The sequence below is a fragment of the Myripristis murdjan genome, chromosome 17, assembly GCF_902150065.1.
Source record: "Myripristis murdjan chromosome 17, fMyrMur1.1, whole genome shotgun sequence".
NCBI classification, from domain to species: domain Eukaryota; kingdom Metazoa; phylum Chordata; class Actinopteri; order Holocentriformes; family Holocentridae; genus Myripristis; species Myripristis murdjan.
This window is the reverse complement of record NC_043996.1, coordinates 13,515,789-13,539,013: the sequence shown is the minus strand read 5'-3', so window position 1 is coordinate 13,539,013 and position 23,225 is coordinate 13,515,789. Positions and strand designations below refer to the sequence as shown.

Genomic DNA, 23,225 nt, shown 5'->3' with positions numbered 1-23,225 from the left:
ACCAGTCTGTTGGCCAGTGCTACTGTGTTGAGCATGTGTCACATTTCCAGCTTGTTCTGTAATCAAATACTGCCATCTAGTGGTGAAATGAGGACCAGACACATTGTTTGGCATCAGAATTTCTGGTGCAAAATGTTCTACGATGAGGAGTATGGGACAGAAATGAGGTGCATGTTCAGAATATGTTTAGATGCAATCTTTTATCATAGACATTTTGATGTGAAAGAGGTCAGTGACTGAGGATAAAATCCTCATGAAATATTCCCACTGAACACTTGAAGGCTATAAATAACATTCATGACGGTTGAAAATACATTAATACTCTGGTTTCTAGAAGACAAAAGAAATCAAGAGACTTTGGAATCTGAATATTGCTTTTATTTAAATACATTAAAATTTGCAATGTAACAAAACTATTGGCATATGAAATTCAAACACCATTTAAATGAACAAAACATGGCTCACTTCATTTTCTGTGACTAGTGTCTGTAACACTAGGTTATTTTTCTCTCTGCCAACTCCAACTCTTGCTCCATGTCATTTCCCCCATTTACACTGTTCACAGACTACTATCTTACAATAAGAGTGCTGAATAAAAATGAGGTAAGAAAGTGGTTTGAAGATTACAGATCATGCAGAACATGCTGAACAGCAACAAAATGATGTGAAGGAGGAAGTAACAAAAAAATACATGAGTGTGCACTTAAAAATAATAATCAATTTACACAGCTTTGCATCTTTGGTTACAAAGTAGGTTGAATGATTTCACAGCTTTTCCCCCCCATCCCCCTTAGGGAAAACATTGGAAAAAAAATAAACCCATGGAAGCAGGGAGGGGGGTATGGCAATAATAATTCATTTTTAGATAAAGAAACTACCAGAAGAGTTGATGTCTTCATCAAATGCCTACTGCAGATTCATATTAAGATTTGATGTCAACAGGTGATAGTCACCTTGCAAGGCTCTTAATACTTAACACTCCATACAAAAAAATGTACATTCATCCTGGAGCTCGACTTTTAACTATGAATTGGCAATTCCAGAGCAAAATTTCAGTTAGTGTTACACATTTGTCAGATTTTCTTTATCACTGCCTACATTTTTACCTAGTCAATGTAATGCATTGCCCCTGGAAAGTTATGTCCAAACATTTGAACACTGTAAAAGAAAGAGGAAACGCAGAAAAAAAAGGCTATTGTCGATTTTAAAACAGGTTTCATGACATTGTTCATTTACGAAAGTAGCAGCCCTGTAATAAATAAAACATTAACAGTAGAACTCAAAGACTGATGCAAGGATTGGACTCTATGTAAAAGTAATGGCAGCGGTGGCGCTCCGAAAATAGATACTCTCTCTCTCCCACTTCTTACTTTACAACACGAAATAGCAAGGCTAAAAATACACCCCGTCACCCATTCAATTATCTCATTTAAAAATATATCGCTCTCTTTGACAACAATCCCATTCGTCCTTTATGTGAGGTGAAGCCCTCACCATCCACACACGTGATTTGAGCTGGGTTCAGGCCAGGTTGAGGGCCAGTCTGTCCAAGGAGAGGCATCGGGTCAACAGGCTCCAACCCAGCTATCAGCCAGTCTGGGAGCCCAGCACAGAGGCCAAAGTCCAAAAAAACAAAACAAAAACAAAAAACCCTAACCTTCCCTAATACTTTCTCTCTTGATGATTGCATTAACACTGGAAAGGCCCACAGTACACATGCATACACATGTACATTCTAACACCATTTCAGTCACACACTTGCTTACTTGCTCACCTTCACATGGGCACGCACACACACATACATACACACTCATACACACACAAGCACTGTACTTTGTGGTCAAGCTGGTGGCTAAGAAGACAATGTTTTTTTTGTATGTTTTGTTGTTGTTTTTTTTTATTTCACATATACTAATTGTTATAAGTTTGCACAGAAGATGCTCTATTTTTCTCTGCCCTCTAGAAAGCAGGGCGGATGCACTTCAAGCGGAGGTGACGTTGGGTTGCAGTTGTTGGCTGGGGTCGAGCTGTGGCTGAGTCTGGAGCTGCTGGGGCTTGGGGTGGTGTTGGAGCTGGGGATGGGACTGAGGCTGGGGCTGAGCTTGAAGCTGAGGCTGGGTCTGTGCTGGAGCCTGGGCCTGGCTCAGTCCTTGCTGGGGAGGCGTGCTGCTGGAGCTGGCGGCCGACTGGGCGGACAGCTGAGACAGCTGCTCGCTGTTGGCCAGAGATTTCAAAACCGCATTCTCCCTCTCCAGCACCGAGTTCCTCTCACACAGCTCCTTGATCTGCTCCTTTAAGACCTCTACCTCCTCACGCACTGCATACATCAGATGGCTTTTCACCAGATCCTGCAGGAGACAGGCAGAGGGATGGTATGAAATGTGTCGTCAGGTCTCCAACATATAGGACATGACCAGAGGACTTGCAGTCTTGTAAACATGGCATGTGCGTGACTTTCTAATATGGACCATCAAGATGTTTGCAAAGAGAACGTAGTGAAGCTAAAGACTGCAGTTGCGCATGTATCCATCCCAGCCATGCACTGAGTAGACTTGTGTGTTTACGCTTAGAGGCAAAGACTGCAAAGGAAACAAAAAGGCCTTTTGGCAATAAAAAGTCACAAAAATAACAAGCCAAGTGGGGCAAGGGGCAGCTGGATGCAGGAACTACAAATTCCTCCAAAACATATGAAGTCCATCCAAACATTTGATTACTTTAATTTGTCAAAATTTAAATAAACCCTACTTCCTTGCGTACTGCAGTCTTTCCATTTCAAGAATCACCTATTTGTTACTTTTCACAAGAAATAAGAAAATAAGACAAAATATAACATTAATCAGAAAAGTGTACCATCATGAGTGAGCGGATTACTTACCATCGCCTGTTCAATTTTATTATCAATGGCAACAACGTTGGTTCCAGAGGCACTGTAAAAAAAAAAAAAAAAAAAAAAAAAGATGGATAAGGTCATGTTATGTTAAAATTCAAAATTGTTTTTTTTTTTTTTTTTTGCTCTTTTCTCAGTTATTTTCTTCTTTCTTGTCCTTTCCATAGCAGAAGATTGAGGAGCAAACAGCATAAAATTTGAGTGTATGTGAAACAAATAATACACTTCTGGGGAAAAAAACAACAACACAGATTGCTGCACAATTAATCAAATAGGCCCAGCTCACCTCTGGAATCTAGGACAGAGAATATAAAGTGACCTCTCATCATTCTTGGTAATGCCATGTACATTAACACCAATCTAGGTCAGGCCACTGAGTTCACAGGAGAAATGGGAGAAGCTTGGTCGCAGCGCCAACCAAGAGCTCTTCCCAACTAGAGCATCGTTTTGCGAAGGTGTAAAGCTGCAATACCGAGTGCAGATCTGGTCAAGTATTTGGCGACAAATCCCCATCAACTCAGCGCGGAATGCGTAAGGCCAAAGCAGAAACACACGCACACAAAATAAGACTGATTTGGAAAGTTTTATAAATAATCCCATCAGCTCCATCCAATGACAAAATCCAGTTTAGGCATATTTTAAGGCTTTACACCGGTAGAATAAACTCTTCAGGCGCACAAACAACATCAACAGGTGAGCTCTGGCACCGCGGAGGGGCCGAGCGGCTCCGTTACCTGCAGCGTCTCCAGTGAGGAGGCGGGGGCTCGGGGCCCGCCTGGCCGGGTAGCACCCCGCGGCGGCACGCTGGTTTGTAGAGGAATGTGCACCGCATGGTTTGGGTGCGCAAGATAGGGGGGCGAGGGTGCTTCTTCACCGGCAGCGGCGGAAAGAGAGACACCGGAGCGCATAGGCGGCGATGAAGTAGGGCAAGCAGGACCGCATTTAGTGGAACGAAACTCTATCCAGCTGATTGTGTAAGTCGGACATGACAGATAGGGAGGCGGGGAACACGGTCACCCATATGATGTTTTCTGGCTCCGCCCGCTTTGAAATGCGGACTATAAAGGCATATTTTTATTTCATTTATTATTATTTTTAGGAATGATAAGAGTAACATTTCCTAACTTGGAACAGGACTTCTTACCATCCGGCCCTGCCGATACAGGATTTCTTATCATCCAACAGGGTCGGAAAGTAAAAAGTCCTGTTCAAAGTCAGGAAACGTTATTCTGATCAAATACATAAATAAATAAATAAATAAATAGATAGATAAATAAATAAATAAATAAATTAATTAATTAATTAATTAATTAATTAAATAGCAAATACCGTCGTTGTTATTATAAATAATACCAATAACGAATATGTTAAAATACTAAAAAAAAAAAGTTAAAATAAAAAGCTGAAATAAAAAATAAACCAGCTTAAAAAAAAAATCCTTTTTCCTTAACCTTTCCTTAACAAAAAAAAAAAAAAAAAAAAAAAAAAAAACGAAATTAATTTATATGTAAATGTACGACCAATACATCAGCGGTTCTAAACCCAAATGGATCTGCAAATTTCACCATGTGACAAATCGTTAATGGTGTCCAGAAGCAGCTATAACCTCAAGCAGAGGCATTCAGAGACAATTACTGCTCAACAGGTTGTAACATCTAACAAAGTAATGGAGTTTGAAAAGTTCTTTCAGACCCTTCAAACTCACTCTGCTACATAATTACAAAACCATCACTGAAAGCAAAACACCATTTACAGTAAGTGATATTTTAAAGACCTAAAAATCATTACATCATTTCTCAGGAACACATCTGTGGAAAGAATGATGCCCTGTGGGACTCCCTGGGTCTCGAGATGGATTTCTGGAGAGGTAGATATACACTCTGGAAACACTACTTTGCAGTCCGAAAATATAAAACACTGAACATATATATGTCACCATGTTTTAGGAAGATGTGTGCACGTACATGCACCGATTGACAATGGACTCATGAGCACAAGACATTCTGTTCCTCCAATTTATCGGTCCGAGGCTAGCGGAAGCTCTCAGCAGATCACTATCAGCCAGCTCTGCCAGGGAAGGAATGTTCCCCCATACCTCTGCTGCTACGAAACCCTGTCACTCACATCCTCTGTCCTGCAAGTAATCTGTGTTTGATCTCCCTGTCAGCTGATGATGTAAAATGTGGGCTTAATGCACACATATCACATGACGAACACCAACATACCATAGTTAAATAAGATATTAAAGTGCCACTCAGCCAATACAGGCAGGCCGATCCATTACAAAAAATCTAACTCATAAAACATGAATTACCTGTACATATTTACACATGGAGTACTCACTCACTAATACTTCAACACACACATACACACACACACACACACACACAACTTTGTGAGACATCCCTCCCCACTAACCTAATGGTTACATAAGCCAGAAAAATGTCTGAGGGGGGTAGGGGTAAAAAAAAGTGTAAACCTAAACTTCACCCTGAACCAAATGTGTGTTCAATTTAGCTGGGGCGTCATACACAGGGCCTCCTACAGTTTTCCTGCCTACTGGGAGTTTTCAATATGCCTGTACCAGGAGGAATCTCTCACTCCATAAAAGTACAGACTGAATGGGCTCTCGGGGCTAAATAGATGTTCCTTCACCAGTGGGTTAATACATTACAAAAGACAAAAAACATACTTTACTGTCCAGACAATCGCACTCTGTGGACAGACAATATATTGTGCAGTTTTTCCTTCGTGTATCGAACAACTTTCCCTAAAAATACTCATACATACGTACAAGCATAACACTAGTGGTACTTATTACTTGGAGGTAATTATGGGTTTGTTTTCACATCGGGCCCTATTACATTCTCAGTTTTGGCCAGGGTTTAGCACTAAATGTGTCCTAAGGCCCATTCACACTATACAAACTGTCAGCACCTTTCCTTCCCATTAAAGTGAATGAGCCACGAGGCAGAGAGCTGCCGCTTTGGAAAGGCACAGCACCTGATGTCTTTTCAAGCACAGCGAAGTGTTTTCAGAAGTTGCAGACAGTTCGGCTTTTTCAAGAAAAAAATGACAATGACTGCTTTTTTGTGAGCCAACCTTTCACAAGAAAGAGGAGATGGGGTTTCATAGTCCATAACCAGCTGAGAGTTTACAGCATTCACAATGAAAAGGGAAAAAGGACTGGTAGAAAAGTTTGCTTTAGCTGTTACTCTGGTCATAAAGAGTTCGTTTACTTGATTTAATTGGGGTGATGAGAACAATCGATAAGCTAAATCAAGAATGAGAACATTGTTCTGGGCCAGGGGGTATTTTCAGTATTAAAAACACTAGCGTTTTTAATATCGACTGTATCAAGGAAAATCTGTTGGTGCCCTACGTAACTCAGCGTTGTTATTCTAATGCACCTTTAACCTATATGTGTAAATACTGAATCCCTAGCTGTCATGCTTACAGGCCTGTAAATCAAAATGAGAGCACATAATCACACCATTGTATTTGTCGTTACAAAAGGACAGTTCATACAGTTCCTGCAGACTGAAAATAAGCTGGGTTGCTTTGTTTTCTACTTGAAAGCTACAGGCCACTGCTGCACTTTTAACTCCAACTGAATTAAAATGTCACATTTCACAAGAGAATTTTCCTCAGGTGAAAATCACCTGATGACGGTCTGAGGCCCGAAACATAATAATAAAGTTTATTGCAAGCATTAAGACAGTGTGAGGGAATTCTCTCTTGTCTTGCCTATATGGACATTTCCTCCTACACACCCGTCTACGTCATACTGAAGGTGTGCATGGGCCTCCACAGTCACAGGTATCAACTACCAAACTCTGGTATTGTGACACTGCTAATAGGGATCGACCAGTAATCAGTCCCCGGGCCAATATTCAGCATTTTTTAATAATCGGTACTGTAAATTTGATTTACATGATGGTTGATATGAAACCGGCTCAGAGCCACCTCTCCATCTGAAAGACAGCTGAACAAAAGCGAGTCGGCAACATTTTTAATAATATAGTTGTAATTTTCCTTTTCCTTTTCATTGGATTTGTATAAGACAGGCAAAGACACTAAGCTGTAGCGTGTTGCCCTAACTTACCTGCCTCAAAGACAGATGGCTTACAGTTTTCATTTGAGTTTTACTAGATTTAAATGATTATTAAAAGGCATGTGCACAAAAAATCTGATCCATTATCACTTTACTGAATTTCACATATATTGTTGTTTTCTTGTTAAAAAAAAAAAAAAATCCAGATACTCATCTTACTTTATTTTATTTTATTAATTTATTGCTAGTACGCAAGTCTTCCTCTTTCGGATTATCCTTAGCTGGCTTCTTAGAGAAAAGCAACAGTGAGACAGATTGAGACACACGGAAACACTCCTGACATCCAACTAAGGGCTAAAAGCCCAGAAAAGCTGAAAACACTCATTTTCATTGTAACTGGGACATGTGACAAGCTAGTGGTGGGTTTGTAACTATGGTGACAAGCAAAAACAATACAGCAATAATAGTTTTTCCTGAGTGTCCATGTGAGATCCTCACAGTGCCTGGAGCCAAGACTTGGATGATAAGCTGCAGTTTTATTTTCTGGAGTCAAAACACATTAGATGAGAGGCTGATGTTGTTGGTTGGTTTAGGTGGTTACTCTTTACTTCAGCTGCAAATGTACTAGCTACATTGAAACGAGGAAGAATAACAACCTGATGAAAGCCAAGATGGCAGCTTTGATAGCTCATAATGCAAAACCATCTGGTGCTTTGACTAGATCTTCCAAGAACAACTGGCACAGACAAGAAAATTTCAGAAACCACAGCATGAGTGAGTGTTGCTTTCTGGGGCTCAAGTACAAGTTTGCCTGGTTAAGACACCACTTCTGACACACATGATGCTGTTCTAGCCTCTAAGGTCTCATGTAAAAGCCAAGAACTTGTTTGAATCTGAAAAGTCTGCAGAATGCTTGGCAAAGCCTCCTGCTGTGTTTTACCCGAGGAAAAGGCAAACAGTGCATAAACAGAATGCCACAGAGGACCAGAGCTTGCCACTGATTATGCAACATATTAAGTTTACCTTGTGCAATAATAGGGCTTTTATAAGCTTCAGGTAGAATCTGGTGCTCCCCATACAAGATCAGCAATAAAAAGCAAGAATGTTAATAAAAGGTCCATTAGAGGCACACCAGTTTACACAGAGCATGGGCAATGTGAAGCAGTGAGGGTGAAAAACAGAGCTTAGCATTGAATAGCTGTCATTCCTCCCCTCTGGCAAAGCTGTTAGCAGACTTAAATAGGTCTCTTTTGAGGTTACTTCAACCACAGATTAAAAACAAAGCAGTGTCTCTTTAACTTGGCCTGGGATGATGTAGCAAGGTCAAAGCTCAAAAGGCAAGGCTGGACCACATGTCCGAGGATTGCAGGTGGATAAAGCCTCAAACTTCCATAGCGTTCAAGTCTGCTTATAAAGTAGGAAAGTATCAAAGTGTAACTCTGTCCATGTTCAATTCTGGGGACAATTCTGACAAGCTGACAGCCAGCTGACAGCTGAGCTAGCCTACTTAAGTTTCATTTACCTGGGTGCACGACCTTCTAGTGCAGTCCTAAAGGCTATAGGATCAATGGACACTTCAGCAGGGCAGCTCGTTGGCACACAGTAAATAAAGATGTGCTAAAGCAATGCCCAGTGCAGCGATGTAAGTTTTTAAGAAAGGCCTTCTTTCAGCTGACTTTAATTTCCAACTTTTTGTAGAAATGTCTCATTAAAGAGAGAACAATTAATGCGTTAGAAAAGACAGTTTGGGTGCTTTTGGGGTTGAGTTGGGGTTTTGTAAGTGCCCACTGACCCTGTGGCACTGCACTTGAGAGTTGTGCCAAAATGTAGAACAATGCAAGACAAGGATGGCGTAATGAAGAAGGAGCCTGTCCTTCAACTGATGGACCAGGGCTCAAGCCCCCAATGTAATAAAATGTCTTTCTGGAAGAAACTGAATCCCTATCAGCTGCAGTGGTACTGTTCTTTTGCTGACCATGTGCTGGAAAGAGGATTTCCAGATGGAAATCAATAAAGTACCACAGTATTATACCAAAAATGCAGTGGAAATCCTCTTATTTTGCGGAAACCTATAAATATATTTAGCCGGAATTCCACTTCAGGACCCCAAGGCAAAGGAGTACAATAAGCTGCCTCATATGTGATCCTAAATACATCTGAACAATACAGACTGAATGGGTCAGCACCAAGGGGGCATCACAGAGATCTACAATGACTCACAATCAAAGCCCTACTCATCTTTGCTGCCATGGAAACAAAAGCAGCCCTTAGAGGAACATCGTACCCACAACAGCACCACTTAAAACAAGAAGTGAAGCATGGGGCCCACAGCAGAGCTGCTCGTGCCATTTTACTATCTTGCCATCCAGCCACCAGCCGCTGTAAGTGGACACCACCTCCAGCTAGCAAATGGAAACAGCAAAATGTTCAAAGTGGATAAATACAGCATAGCACAACCTAAGTTCTATAATCAAGTAATTACGTAAGAAGGTGAGTAAGTTTCATAATCAAGTAGAGCTGGGGTCTGAGAGAAATCACACCACACAAAGTGCAGTGTAACATTTCACCTAAGATAATGCCCAAGCAGTGTTGATCTACCTGTCTGCACCTCTTAACTGAGGCAGCTGGGGCAGTGAATGAGCTGTGGTATGAAATTACTGTGTGTGAGAGTGTGTGTGTGTGTGTGTGTGTGTGTGTGTGTGTGTGTGTGTGTGCGCGCAGTTCCTCAGTGGCTGGTGATGGTGTGTCAGCTGTACATTTCTCTAAAAACAGTTTCATTTCCTGTCACTCAGATATGGTTTCATATGCTTCCCTTTTCATTTTTCAAAAGGCATCTCAAAAATGTTTTGCTTTTTGGAAGGCACTCTCATTCTAGCTACAGGAGAAGGTGAGAGCTTGAATGTCAGCAAGAGTGTGTATGAGTGCCATGGCAATTAACATGGCAAAAACCCAGGTATTAACAATGTGGTGCATTTTGTTTATTCTTTTATTTAAAATGCAACAGTGACTAGAAGTGATTTGCCCTTTGCAGGGCTCACAGGAAACAGTTAACTCAGCTGATGCACTTGTAACCAGGCTTTGCTCAGGTTGTTGTTAAAACCCTTTAAGTTACTGACAGCATGCACACCTTTCTTCATCCTGTTCGATCCACTTGGAACTAAATGTAGAAAGTCGAGCATGTTAAGTCACACAGAATATATTATGTGCTGTTACTGAAAGAGACACTGGCACAGAAACAGTCAAGGAAAGAGGGTGAGAGAAAAGGAGATGTTGTTGAGAAGTCAGTTGGCCAATACTTCGCTTGCTGCCAGGCTTTGTTTCCAAATTCCATCCATGCACAAGGAAAAAAAGCAAAGCTTGCTGCTGCTGAACACTGCACACAAACGCATGTATATTGTTAGACTCTTCGCAGGCCAGTCCAGTTCAATCCAGTGAAGTACTGTACCTATCAATGTGGGCCTTCGAGTCCCTTAATCTGCTGCCAGACTGGAAGGCCTGGTAGAAAGCCTTCGAGGGGTTCCTGTGCCGACCAGATTCAGAGAAAACATGGAGGACAAAGAGGGAGAGGGAGGGAGATAAGGAAGAGTTGAAAACAGTGAGGGCAGAGTGGAGGTTGCATCAAAAGTCACTCAGTGTGTGCACACCTACAGGTAAACCAATAGCTCACCCAAAAGTGATGAAGTTTGGATGTCAATATAATACAAGAGTTAGCTGGCACACCCCCGTAACAGTCTTCTCCAAAACAACAAGAATGAATGGAGATTGTTTCCAAAAAATGCAAGAAATTACATAAAATTACTCCAAACTGCTTGTACAGCACAAACCATGTTTTCAAACTAGATGACTGCACTGTGGGTCCAAAAGTCTGATATTCACCTCATTATCTACTGGATTTTTTGGCACTTGTTCTGCACCTCTCCAACTGCCATTACAGTAGCAAGCAGATGCTGCCTTCAAGTGCTGTCAGAAACACAGTAATTGCAGCTAGACTGCACTTGAACAACCCAATAAAGTGATAAACAGATGGAAAAGTCACACAAGATGCCAAGATGTGGCATTCTCATTCTTTGTTTAACTTTAAGGTACCACGTATAACAACTAGGCTATCAGCCAATAAACATATTAAAATATACTAACAAAAGTGATGTGATTACTTGAAGTGTGTTACGTTGACATACCAAGTTCACCATCAAAGTTTTCATTTGAACTATTCCTTTAAATTAGCGTGAAAAATGGCTGCTATTATTCGATTAAGACTTGAAGCATTTAACCACAGCGAAGCAAAGAAGGTGAAAGAGAGCCTTGACCTAATCACAGGAATGTATGTTCAAAGGAGGGGACAGCCTCATAAATTTAAAAGGGCCTGCCTGAGGCCATTCATGTAAGTTGGCTATCACTCATTCTGAGGAAGCAAACATTATTATTCACAAATATTAGTACCCTTCCTGTGCACTGAAAAGAACCAAACACACATATTCTGAAAAACAAAAATCTGAGCTCATGTACTCATATAACCTGTGGTCTCTTCCTTAAAATTTCCTAGAAACCGCTGTAACAGTCTAACAACTGTGTTGACGAAGGACTAGCTGGCTCAGATGGTTAACATTAACCTCCTATAAGCCTGGTGATGGGCTTTTCAGGCCTCAAGTACACTGTGTTCCTATGCCAAGGGATGTATGCCGGGAAAGAGAGGGAGGAAATCCCCTCCCCATCCCACCCCCAAGCACACGTGCATGGGCACATACACACATCCACATCCAGTTTGTCCGTTCTCAACTCGTGTCTATCAAAATGAACTGCTTTCTCAGACCAGTTTCCTTTCTCTACAACACACACGCAAATATAAATGCAACCCGACGTGAGCATATTCACACATACATGCCCACAGAGGAGCAAGCCAACACATGCAGAGATACACATACACACACAAACACACATACATGTAAAAGTGCACACACATACACTGCACAAGGGAATGAGGAGTTAATTTGCAGCATGTGTGTGAATATTATAACAGGGCCAAGGCTCTTTTCCTAGAAATTTCTGGCACAAACTCCCTCTGTCACATTACCTCATGACTAAACACTCTCACAAACCTCCTCCTATGCCTCTGCTCAGTTTTACTTCATGAGCAACAGTGCAAATAAAGCCTCAACACACACATACACCTCTACAGACAACCTCTCTTTCTTTATCCCCTACAGCTAAAACCAGAGCTCTGAGCAAGGCAGCTTTTGGTTGAAGAAATCATTGGGCTCAGATGACTTGGACTCCAACAACCTCTTCACAAATGAGGACAGAACTGGAAGTCATCCTCCCCTGTTTTCAAGCAAAGACTCCGCTCTCAATGGCGCTCTTTGTAACGTTAAACTGTAACATGTCAATAACCACTGATGAAAGACTCTCTTTGTAGACTAACTCAAACTTGTCAATGCATTAAGCAGTAGAGGAAGTGCTGTCTTTCCCTTAAAATATGGGTATGGAGCAATGGCAGGAAATAAAGAGAGCAATCTATCAAATATGTAAACAAGCACACACAAATGAGCAAAAGTTGCTTCTCTTATCCTAACCCTCTCTTTTCAACCACATAAACTAACAACACAAGAGTGATGGTTGTATATGCTCAGTCCTAACCCAACAATGCCCCACAGCAAACTGGTGACCCCAGCAGCGGACGAAAATAACCTTTTGGAGTATTCTTGCTGGTTGATGTCAGATGTCTATCTGGAGCATGGCACATGGCTTTCCTTCTGCATGACTGTGCTGCAAGCCAGTGGCTGTGTCAGTGGTTTGGTTTCAGGGTGTTAAACCTCCTAATAACCTTGCTAACTCACAGCCCATGAAAAGCAAGAGCAGCTTTAAGAAGGGAAGAAACAGGAGGGTGGGTACAAGTATGGTGGGGAGAAAGCAGAATGTGAAAAATGAGTAGACAGAAAAATGTGTGTGTGGGGGGGGGCAGGAGTACAGGAAGGAGGGCTGGGGGAAAGGTAACCAAGTAGGAGTGGCAGTGCTCGGGTACTTGGGAGGCAGGGGCGCAGGGCAAGGGGTTAAAGGACGGTGTTGAAAGCTCTCATGGAGCCCCAAGTTCTCGGCGTCATCCATCCATCAGATCCACAGCAGAAGTAGGTCAAAACTATTTAGATTTCAGCTGCCCTGTGGGAGTTTCCTTCAACAAGGTTTAAGGTAGGAGATGTGGGAGACTGAGCACGAGAGGGAGGGACCCTATGCCACTGTAAGCTCCCAAACATGGCCAATGTAAAGAACCAGATGTCAAATGCAATACAACAATTTGATTAATCCATGTTAGGGCTAGTTGACATGCAGCAAATCAAATATCTCAATATTTTTGTCCAAATACCTGGATGTCGATATTGTGACGAAATGGTAGGGATGAATATTGGTGCTTTCATATGATATTTTTACAGTTATTAGCACTGTGGATATTACAATAAAACAGGGGAAATAATAGAACAGCTACAACAGTCTAATTTCAGAAAACTGCTTCCTTTTATTGTAATGCGGCCTTCAAAACCAGGAAGAGACAAAACTTACATCATATCACAATAGCACAAGCTCCAAAATCCAGATAACTCGTCTTATATCACAATATCAATAAAATACCAATATATTGCCCGGCCCTAGTCCATTTTTCCATTTTTTGAAAATTCATAGTCTCTCTGGCAGTCAGAAAATGCACTAGCACAAGTTCCAATGTTGACAGGCGTGACGCATTTAATATCTATAAAATTCATTAAGAGAGCTGCACAAAGATTTTGATTGCTGGCCAATCTGAATTTCTGAGCAGCTTTGTCAGAATAATGAGACTTTATGAAGGTTTGTCTGACTAAATGAAGCTCTTATCACTTTAAATGAAGCCATACAACTTTATTTTTTAAACAACAGAAAGTGTAAATGACTGCATTAAAAAGTGTAGGCTTATGTTCACCATCCTTTCCCCTAGACTTTTTTTTTTTTTTTTTTTGTAACTGCATGTTCTGCGAAGCCCATTTTCAGGAGCAGATGCTACCAAATTACTACTATGAGAAAACTGTCTGTGTGCTTCTGGCCACAAACGCACATTGCAATTTGTCACTTTGATCATGAAGGTGCGTCTCAGCAGAAATAGGCTTCATTTGATCTGTTTTACTGCGGTACTGCAATGCACGCTGAAAAAAAAAAATGCTCAACTCAAACTTCTCAGTCAACTGCAGTGGGACTATGACAGATGATTTGAATCATCAACTTCCAGCAAGCAGCACTAAACACTAGCAGCCAGTGGCAACCAAGCTAAACCCAGGAACCCTGAGAAAAACCTGCTTGTCTCTGACAAACTCCAAAAGCCATTGTCTTCAAACTCATTTTTTATGCAACCCAGTAAGTTAAAAAAAAAAAAAAAAAAAAAAAAAAAGCAACAGTTGCAGTGACAGGACCTACCAAAGTCCTTTAAGATCCACCCGGGATAAGAAAGCGTGGCAAAGGAAAAACATATGTAGGAAAACTCAGGGCACAAAATGGCTACAAATTGTGTTCTAGTGAACCTTCAAGTCAAGAAAAAACTCCTTGCTCTTAACAAGACATAACAAGCATGACCAGAACGAAGCCTATGTACACCATAGTACAGCACGTCCCGAGTTACAAGCACAGCTCAAACAAGCCGTTAAAAGCAGGGCTGAGCTGCCCATCAGAACAACAGAGGGCCTCCATACCTGGGGTGGAGGTGATGACTGAGGAAAAATCTAAATACACACACAGACTAGCAAGAGGCAGTCCAACCGGAACAATACACCTTTCTTTTAGAAAAGTTTTAAATGATGATAGGGGTGGCAGATGATGGAGAGCTTGACATGTGTACACATTCAAAAGTAGGGCTGAATGATATGGCAAGAGAAAACAATCATAGAGCAGTTACTGACAGATATTGTGATATGATTCATAATTTTAATGAGAGTACTAATTTTCATATCATTGTTTTCACTTTCACTAAAAAAAGATTAAAATGATGATGATTTTTTTTCTGGGGTCTGTACCATTAACTGCAAGAAAACAAAGATGTTTTCCAATGACTGGAAAACACTCTGTAGTACCATCAAACCTCATCGCACCTCATCATCATATTTTGTCATACATTTACTTTGACCAAAAAATTGCAGTGTCTGCGATCTGGATATTGCATTTGGCAATATTGCAATTTGGGTAATGTTTAAATAAATCATTAGACCCTACACAAAGAGCAGTTCTATATGTTCGAGCCTTTGAGTATCATGAAAAGAACTTCATGAGTAAATTGCATATTATTACTAATAAAATTATTATTGTTGTTAGTCGTAAGTAGTAATAGTATCATTATAATAAAGAATGGCTTTAACAGTGCCAGGTTCAGTGATCTGAATCCCACTGGGCCATGCATGCTCAAAAAAACCATTATGCACTACTGGCACTAAAAGGCATGTCTGATAAAAAGTGGCCACCAAATGTCATATGATAGGACTAGAGGGCCCCAGTGGGGAAGCAGGGAGTGAGCTAACGAATATTAAATGAATAGAAGGTGGAGAGCTGTCTGAGGGACTGCCCAAACATGCTTTTCATTTCATGTGTCTCCCTGTCAAAATGGGATACAGCAGTAAACCATGTGTCACAGAGGAGAGGGTGAGACCCCAACCCATAATATGTAGACTTGTGTGCATATACACACACAAGTGCACTCAGTCAACTCCTCCCATCTCCAGACACACCCCCTAGTCCATCTACACAGACACAGTATCTCAATTCACGGCGTCAGTAACTGCTTCCCCACGTTGAAGACTCCCACTTCTTCCTCCTTCACCTCCTCCCTTCTCCTTTAAGGAGTCAGATTCTACATGCATTTGCAAATGAGGACAATATACCTCTGCAAGATGAGCTGAACTGCATGCACACTGCTGCAGTGACAAGACAATTTTATGTAAATGATGATGCCACAAAAAGAAAACCTCTATAGGTCTGTCGAGGCAGAATTAATACATCGAGCGAGACAATCAGCTCAAAAACAAATTATTAAACATGAGTGCTGAGTTGTTTTAGCAATCTGGGAATATTAGGCTAAACATATCATATTCTAATTACAAGAACAACTCCATATTCAATGTCTATAGCTCCACTGCTCCACTTTAATTACTTGAAAGGGTAACTGATGGTAAGAAGCAAATAGGGACACATATTATGCCGTAGCAAGTGGGCCAGGAGTTTTTCCAGCTTGTGAAAATTGTAGGAAGTCTAATTCCTATATCTGAAATCAATAATGTATGTGTGTGTGCAGACATAAACCTTGTTATGCGCTACAGTTCTCAAAGCTACAGTCCCTCAAGTTTTTGTTGGAGCTCTGCTCTTGTACACCAGGCCCAATTAACGGCCTGTTGCTGATTGGGTGAGCAGTGCACACAGATCTACCTGAGCTAGCATGAACATGGGTAATTGGATCAGCAGTGCAAGAGCACAGCTGGAAGAAGTTTACAGGATAGGGGGTCCTTCAGGACTGCTATAGACCACTGACTACTCAAGTAGTCCATCTATGGGGAAAAGTGACATATCTCCAGAAATCAAACAACAAAAGTAGAAGACATCTGACGTGTGTCGCTGTTGCCTGTGCACATCATTGGCTAATGTGTGTGAATGGAAAACATACGTAAACAAACAAAATAAACAGAGAAACAGTGCAAGGCAAAGAGAGAAATGAAGCAAGAAAGGGGGGTGGGGGCATAGCTGACATGCCTGCTTAAGGAAGGCACAACGGGTTTCACTCTGCAGCTTCCTCCACCTCTGAGCAGAAGTCACTCAGCACAGCACAGGAATGTCATTCAGCACTTTATCTGTACGTGAACAACTGTTGCGCCTCGCCTGTCAGTCAATCAGTGGGAACGAGGTACAAAGCACCGACTGCATAGATGCTGAAGCCAGTGCAAAACATTAAGAAGCTTCGGCAAAAGATAATGCCAGGTGGCCAGGGCTCGAGACGGAGCGATTTTGTTTAACCTACAGCTCCTACAAAAGGCAATGTCAAGGTCTACTACATGTTGGATGGGTGTTTAAACTAGCCTACATCATCCAAGGCTCTAAATAGAATATACAGTAGTTTAACCCAGTGGTTCTCAATCTGGGGGTCACAAGATAATTTTTGGGAGTTGCAAGATGATTAAGGCACATTTTTAATATGCAAAATTATCATGATTATTTATTGTCATGGTTATTTATATATTTTATTCGTACTCTGTTTTCTTGGGAAGTACTGAGATTAGCTTTAAAAAACAAGGCCTGCTCTGACAATTACGCAAATGAAACCACCAGAACAGGTGGTCATTCCTTAGGTGGACTGTTCACCGATTGGCATACGCAGCCGAGCAGGCATTTGGTTTGTTTTAAGGGGTCACAAAAAAAATTCACAAAGATTTAGAACCACTGCTTTAACCTTTAAGCTAGCATGGCATGGGAGTAGAGCCACAACTTGATGACAAGCACAGTTGGCTGACACACCCCCTTGACAGGTCTCTTATCTGCAGAAAGGGGGCTCAGTGGAAAGACTACTGTTCACTCTCTGATAGGGCCTCAGTGGCGTAAGAGACCCCTGCTCTTATCAGCTGTGGAGCCCTGACTTCTCACAACCAATACACAAGTGTTTCCAAAATATTTGACCTAAAACGGATGGCAGTAATACTGCATCAAACTTAAAACGTTTGTTTTGTATTTGCATAATATGAACGAATACTGTCTGTTGTATTTAAAAAAAAAAACAGCCAAGTGATCTAGCCTTGATATATTCACAAAATTTTTAAGGGAATTATTTCTAAGCATTTAAACTACATTGTTCTTAGCACTTCTTACTTCTTCCTCTGCCCCCAAATGCTTGGCCACCTCTTGCCAAAGTGCTGCGTGATCAGTTCTCCTATTTGGCTTAACGGGGAAAACCCTGGCTATTACAATATCCTATGCATGCTATTAGATGCAAAAAAAAAAAACCCTCCAAAACAAAACATTGAGATAATTCTGCTTTGAGTCCATGAAATGAGCTTTGGCCTGCAAAAAGCAACAGGAACTATGACATTCTCTTTCACATCAACATACACCAACAGTATTAAAATATTAACACAAGCATTGGTGAGCATTTCACTCAGCAGTTTTTAATAAATACAGAAGTGCTTATCATTATCATCAAAGTAGTTGTAAATTCACAGGACGATAGGGGGAATTTATGCCACCTCTTCTGACTTTTAATTTTTCTAACTCCTTCTTGAACAACTACCTTTGTCAATTTTGAAGATACATCTAGGTATACAGTATTTATCAACTCTTCCACTGGCCTAAAGCACCTACCTGCCCCTGTTCCCTGACCCTTGGCTCTTCAATACATGTTGCCAGCCAATCCAACCACTCAAATATCAAAACACACAGTAATGTGGCCCTTGATCTACTGCTGCAGAATGATCACCAAATTTTAACTGGCATTTCATCAACTGGAAAATCCCTGAGCTCACAACAACATACTGAATCACTTGAAAATATTAGGACTAGGGTGATAAACTGACATAAAGCCAACCAGCCAGATGTGAACAAAAAGCAAACCTAATGCTCTGCATACTTAGTCTGGGCTATATTCCGGTATATCTAAAGCCTGTAAGTGGAAACCACCAAGAGATTTGAGGCACTTAACCATTTCCGTTCACGCCTGCCAGCCCCTACGAGTCAAGCAAAGCGCGCAAACGCAGGAATTGAAACAAATATCGCGTATGAAGAGGAAACAAATGTTGTGGCACCATTAACTGTATTATAACAGAAGAATGATAACACAATTTCCCATGCGTCACGTGCACCCATACATGTGGGCCTCTATGCTGAACTGCCACTGTCATATTTTGTTGTTTACTGACATAAGTGGCTGAATAATTAACTGGTAATTAACTAAGTGACCCACCAGGGTTTAATCCCTAAACCTCTAGTGATGTCTGTGCTTTCTTTGACTTTGCAAATTTACAGAACAGTTTGTGAAATCCAATGGATCATTAACAGTAACAAGTAACATAACATCTACAGCATTAGACTAATCAACAGTTAATCCAGCCAGTGCTCTAAAATCCCCTGTAAACGATTTCCTGAGGGGAGCTTGATGGGGCTGTGAGTGGAAAGCATGATATCATAAAATGTAGCAACAAACAGTCAAACAGACTCCACCGTGTTTGTATTAGAAAGTCTTTTCCGGAGCAGGAACTTAGCCAACTTATTAAAAGGTCATGCATGTGTTTACTGTGGCGAGGACTAACCTGAGACTAATGGAATGCTTAGCTAGCTTGATGCACAGTAGCAACTAGAAAAGATATAAGATATTTGAAGTTTACAGCCAAGGCCATCACCTTAGAGACTGTCCAGGAGTGTGATAGCTTAAGAGGGAGGAAAAGGAGGAGGTTAAAAAACAAACAAACTTGGAAACAGCTGAGCTACGTCAAAAGCCAAACTGCATCAAACAGCGCATGATGATTGCATATTACACACACAGTACAAATACAACACCTTACACCTACAGACTCCCCATGACAGGAATTATGTTCTATGTATGCTCAAGCCAGTTGTTTCCTAAGCTGGGGAGGCCATGGGTGTTTTCCTGAAATGGGCGACACTCTACCACTTTTTAGGCCCTCATGAGAAACACCAAACATTATATTTCCTTCCTGTGAGCCCCCTGCTTACTCACCCTGTCTCTCTCTCCCTCTCACTCCCTCCCTCGCCTGGCTAGCAAGGGGGAAAACCCTGTTTTTCTGACAAGCTACACAACCAAAAGCTAAAACACTTTTAATGACATTTCAATGAGATCGACAGGAAACAGGAAAGCAATTCAACATTAGCCCTCTTTGCCCAAGCTATCTTCATTTTACACACAAAGGCCTGACTCCCTGTGATCACAGCAAAAGGTCAGAAGTGCCTGTCATAATTCTCCACAATTATGGTATTTCCTGATCCTGAATAACATGCTTATTGAATTATGTTGCATGGCTGAGAATCAGTGTTTCACAGACTGTGTTACACTGGAGAGGAGCATGATGAGCATGATGATGACGTAAAGCTGACCAAAGCTTAGTATCTCTTAATACCAGGTGCTCAGTGAATTCAAAAATAGTTTCAGCTCTGGGCAGTGTGACAGTAAGGGGGTATATTACCTGTCCTCATCCCCATCTACAGGTATGGGGATTCCAAACAGGCTGTTGACAGTTGGCGTGGCAAGCTGCAGGCTCTCGGGGATCAGGGGCTTCACCACGTCCTTCCCAGAGACAAGAGCAGGCTGGGTGTTGGCTAGACCCTCAGACTTCCTTCCACTGCCAGCCTCCACCTGTCCAAATCCAGTCACTGAGAGGCCCTGCGCCCCCAAGGCCCCCGGGGCCCCAGTGTTGCTGCGGGGCAACTGAGACTGCTGGCCCAGAGGCAAACTGGAGGTCGTCAGGTTTGGCATGGCTGCACTAGAGGCACTGGGCACAGCAGTGGGCACGGTGGTGGGCACACTGGAGCTCACTGTGGTGGCAGGCACATTTTGTACCCCAGAGGGCGTGGGATGGAGGCCGTGGGGCTGAGACTGTCCAGATGCGGCATACTGACCCACAGTCTGCTGCGGCTGCTGCTGTAAAGTCAATCCTCCGACAAGCATAGAGCCCCCAACACCTCCAATCCCTCCGGCAGTCTGCGGCTGCAGAGAGCCCGGAACTGTCTGGCCAGCAGGTACAGATCCTCCCCCTGCTCCGACAAGCTCTCCAGCCTGACTCGGCAGAGAAGTCCCTCCAGAGGCTGCGGTTATGACTGATGAAGGGCCTTGTCCCACAGACAGTGCCCCTGCAGTAATGCTGGACACTGGGAGGGACTGGCCGGCGGAAACCCCTGCCTGCATGGATGCAGACTGTTGCTGTTGATAGTACTCTGTCTGGCTGGTCAGGTGGTGCCCCAGGGGAAGCTGCTGCATTGGCTGCTGGGGAGGGTAAGCTACTGACTGGGCAGCAGAGGGCATGATGGGGGATTTCTGTATATGAATGCCACTTTGAGGCAGTCCATTGTGTCCAACAGGCAGCAGATTCTGAGAAACAGGAACCTGGGGACCCCCCACTGCTGGCTGTGGTTGCTGCTGTGGAGCGGCTGTGTGCTTGGCTGTCCCACTAACACCCTGCTGCCCAGCGCTGTAGCCTTGATGGTGGATCTGCTGCTGAGAAGGTGTGTCCACTGAATGCATGCGGGAGCTAGAGAGTGAAGCATCCGCCATGGAGCCCAAGCCCTGACCCGAATGTGTTGCTGGGCCAACCGCTGAGCCGCCTGTATGCCCAAGTCCACTATCCCTGTCCGTGATGGGGTCCACTGTCGCACTGCCATGCCTAATGCTATCTACAGTCCTACTAACAACAGAGCCCTCAGAGTCTTTCTCATAGAACTCAGTACATGTCCACCTGCCTCTGCGAAAGGGCTCTCCAGTACCATGATCAAGTTTAATGACCCTGAAGCGTGAACTGCAACTCACCGTGGAAGTGGTAGAAGACGGAGTTGAACAAGTCACAGGGGCTGGCTGGGAGGTGCTCACTGCCGCACCAGTAGGCCCACCACCCACTGTCGGTGCAGGCTGAGCCATGAGGGGCAACCCTGTCCCCAGCAGTGGCTGACTACCATGAATGGAGCCTGACACTCCTACCTTTCGAAAGCCCCCGTTGGGATTGCTTGACAGCGCAGACAACTGACCGACTTGAGGTATGTGTGATGGTGCCATAACACCGGGTGCCTCTGTCTCCCCTACGTTGTTAAGGGCTTCTTCAGACGAGCTCCTGTCACACACCGGTTCGTAATCCGCCCGCGACACATCGAAGATCTCCGAGGAAACGTCTTCAGTCCGTGACTCGTCTGGGTCGTCCAGGCTCTCTGTGTCGTCGGTGGCACTAATAGCTGCCACCTGGGCCTGTGTCACACTTGTGATCTGAAAACAGCTCTTTTTCTTGGCCGGCATTTTCGACATATTGACAGCCTGTTTCCAACTCTCGTATGGCTATAGGTTATCCTCCGTCAAAAAAAAAGAAAAATCAACGAGCTGATTTCAGCTTCCGAAAGGCTGGGTTATATCAAACAGCAGACCTGCATCTATTTTTACTTCGTCTAGCTAACTATGATCAAGATGATTCTACGCCATCCTTCTTCCTTTAGGTCTCCTGTTGCATTTTACGAGCTCGAAACGCAATACCACACTACGATTCGTCTTGTCCAGCAATGCAGCTTTTGCAAACAATACCAGTGGCCCCCAGGAGAATGGATCCGAAGCCGTCGGTCAATCCGGACCGGCCTGCTAATGTCCCGGTTCTGCAGTTGTCAGAAGGCCGCTGTCGCAGAATGTGTTGCCCAGCTGCAGGAGCTACTTTAGGCTGAGGCGGGCCCGCAGCCCTCCACTCACGGAGCTAGCTAGCAAGCGAAGCCAACTGGCTGCAACACTCCCCCTACGTCGGGACAAGTATGTAAGACATCTTCCTGAAAGCAGTCTTTTCCACCGACTCACTTTACCGGCTCCAAGTTCTTCGGTAGCGACAGTAGCTTAGACGGTAAATGTGTTAAAGTCGAGAGGGGGAACGGTCTTAAATTTCATACTTTAACACAAGTGAGGTTCTGAACAGCGCCTAATGTTGCCTCCCTCACTCAGTCACTCTTGACAAGATGGCTATGTTGTGTGCGACCGCACTGCATCGTGGGTAGCGTGCGCAACAATATTTACGTAGGAGTGGTTTGAGAATACCGCCCCCACTTCCTCCCCTCCCCTTTCTCCCGTGCTGCCTTTCGGCGCTGTCGGAAAAATTAAAACACGATGCGAGGCGAACGAACGAAACACATGTGGTAGTCTGAACACAAATGACCAAGTGAGAATCCCACACGGCAGCTGGGTTAAATCACCTCCACTGTGATGGAGGAGTATCATTGTTTGTGCAGGCTCTTATGACACAAGAGTCTGCACAAACAAACGCTTCATCATCTGATCTCACTGATTATTTATCCTCTCTCAAGTCTTTGCTAACTGGGGAAACCCTCCACAGTGGCTGGCTGAGAAAAAAAAAAAAAAAAACTTTAATTGTATAGTCTGGAGTCACGATACTCTATCTGTTCAAACCGTGTTTTTTATGATTATGCAAAGTTTAATGATGCTATGACAACAACTGATGACAAAAGTGGTGTGTTTTGTTATTGTGGCCTTGTTGCTGAATGACATTCATTGTAAATAACTTGTAATTACGATTGTTAATTTATTTTTAATATTTA

The 23,225-nt window shown here is 42.9% G+C and overlaps 1 protein-coding gene across 2 annotated transcripts; it reads right to left on the bottom strand.

The window, feature by feature from the left end:
• Positions 1-356: 356 nt before the first annotated feature.
• Positions 357-22,639, bottom strand: LOC115375083 (TSC22 domain family protein 2-like). 2 transcript variants are annotated; one of them, XM_030074386.1, is made up of 4 exons: positions 20,120-22,639; positions 10,387-10,461; positions 2,876-2,927; positions 357-2,348 (listed from the first exon to the last, which is right to left on the bottom strand). In XM_030074386.1, the coding sequence occupies exons 1-4, from the start codon at positions 21,940-21,942 to the stop codon at positions 1,983-1,985; spliced, it is 2,316 nt and encodes a 771-aa protein (XP_029930246.1). In that variant the 5' UTR covers positions 21,943-22,639; the 3' UTR covers positions 357-1,982. The 2 variants fall into 2 exon arrangements, with proteins under 2 accessions (XP_029930246.1, XP_029930247.1); XM_030074387.1 differs by lacking the exon at positions 10,387-10,461 and having other exon boundaries at positions 20,120-22,638.
• Between the last annotated feature and the right edge of the window lie 586 nt (positions 22,640-23,225).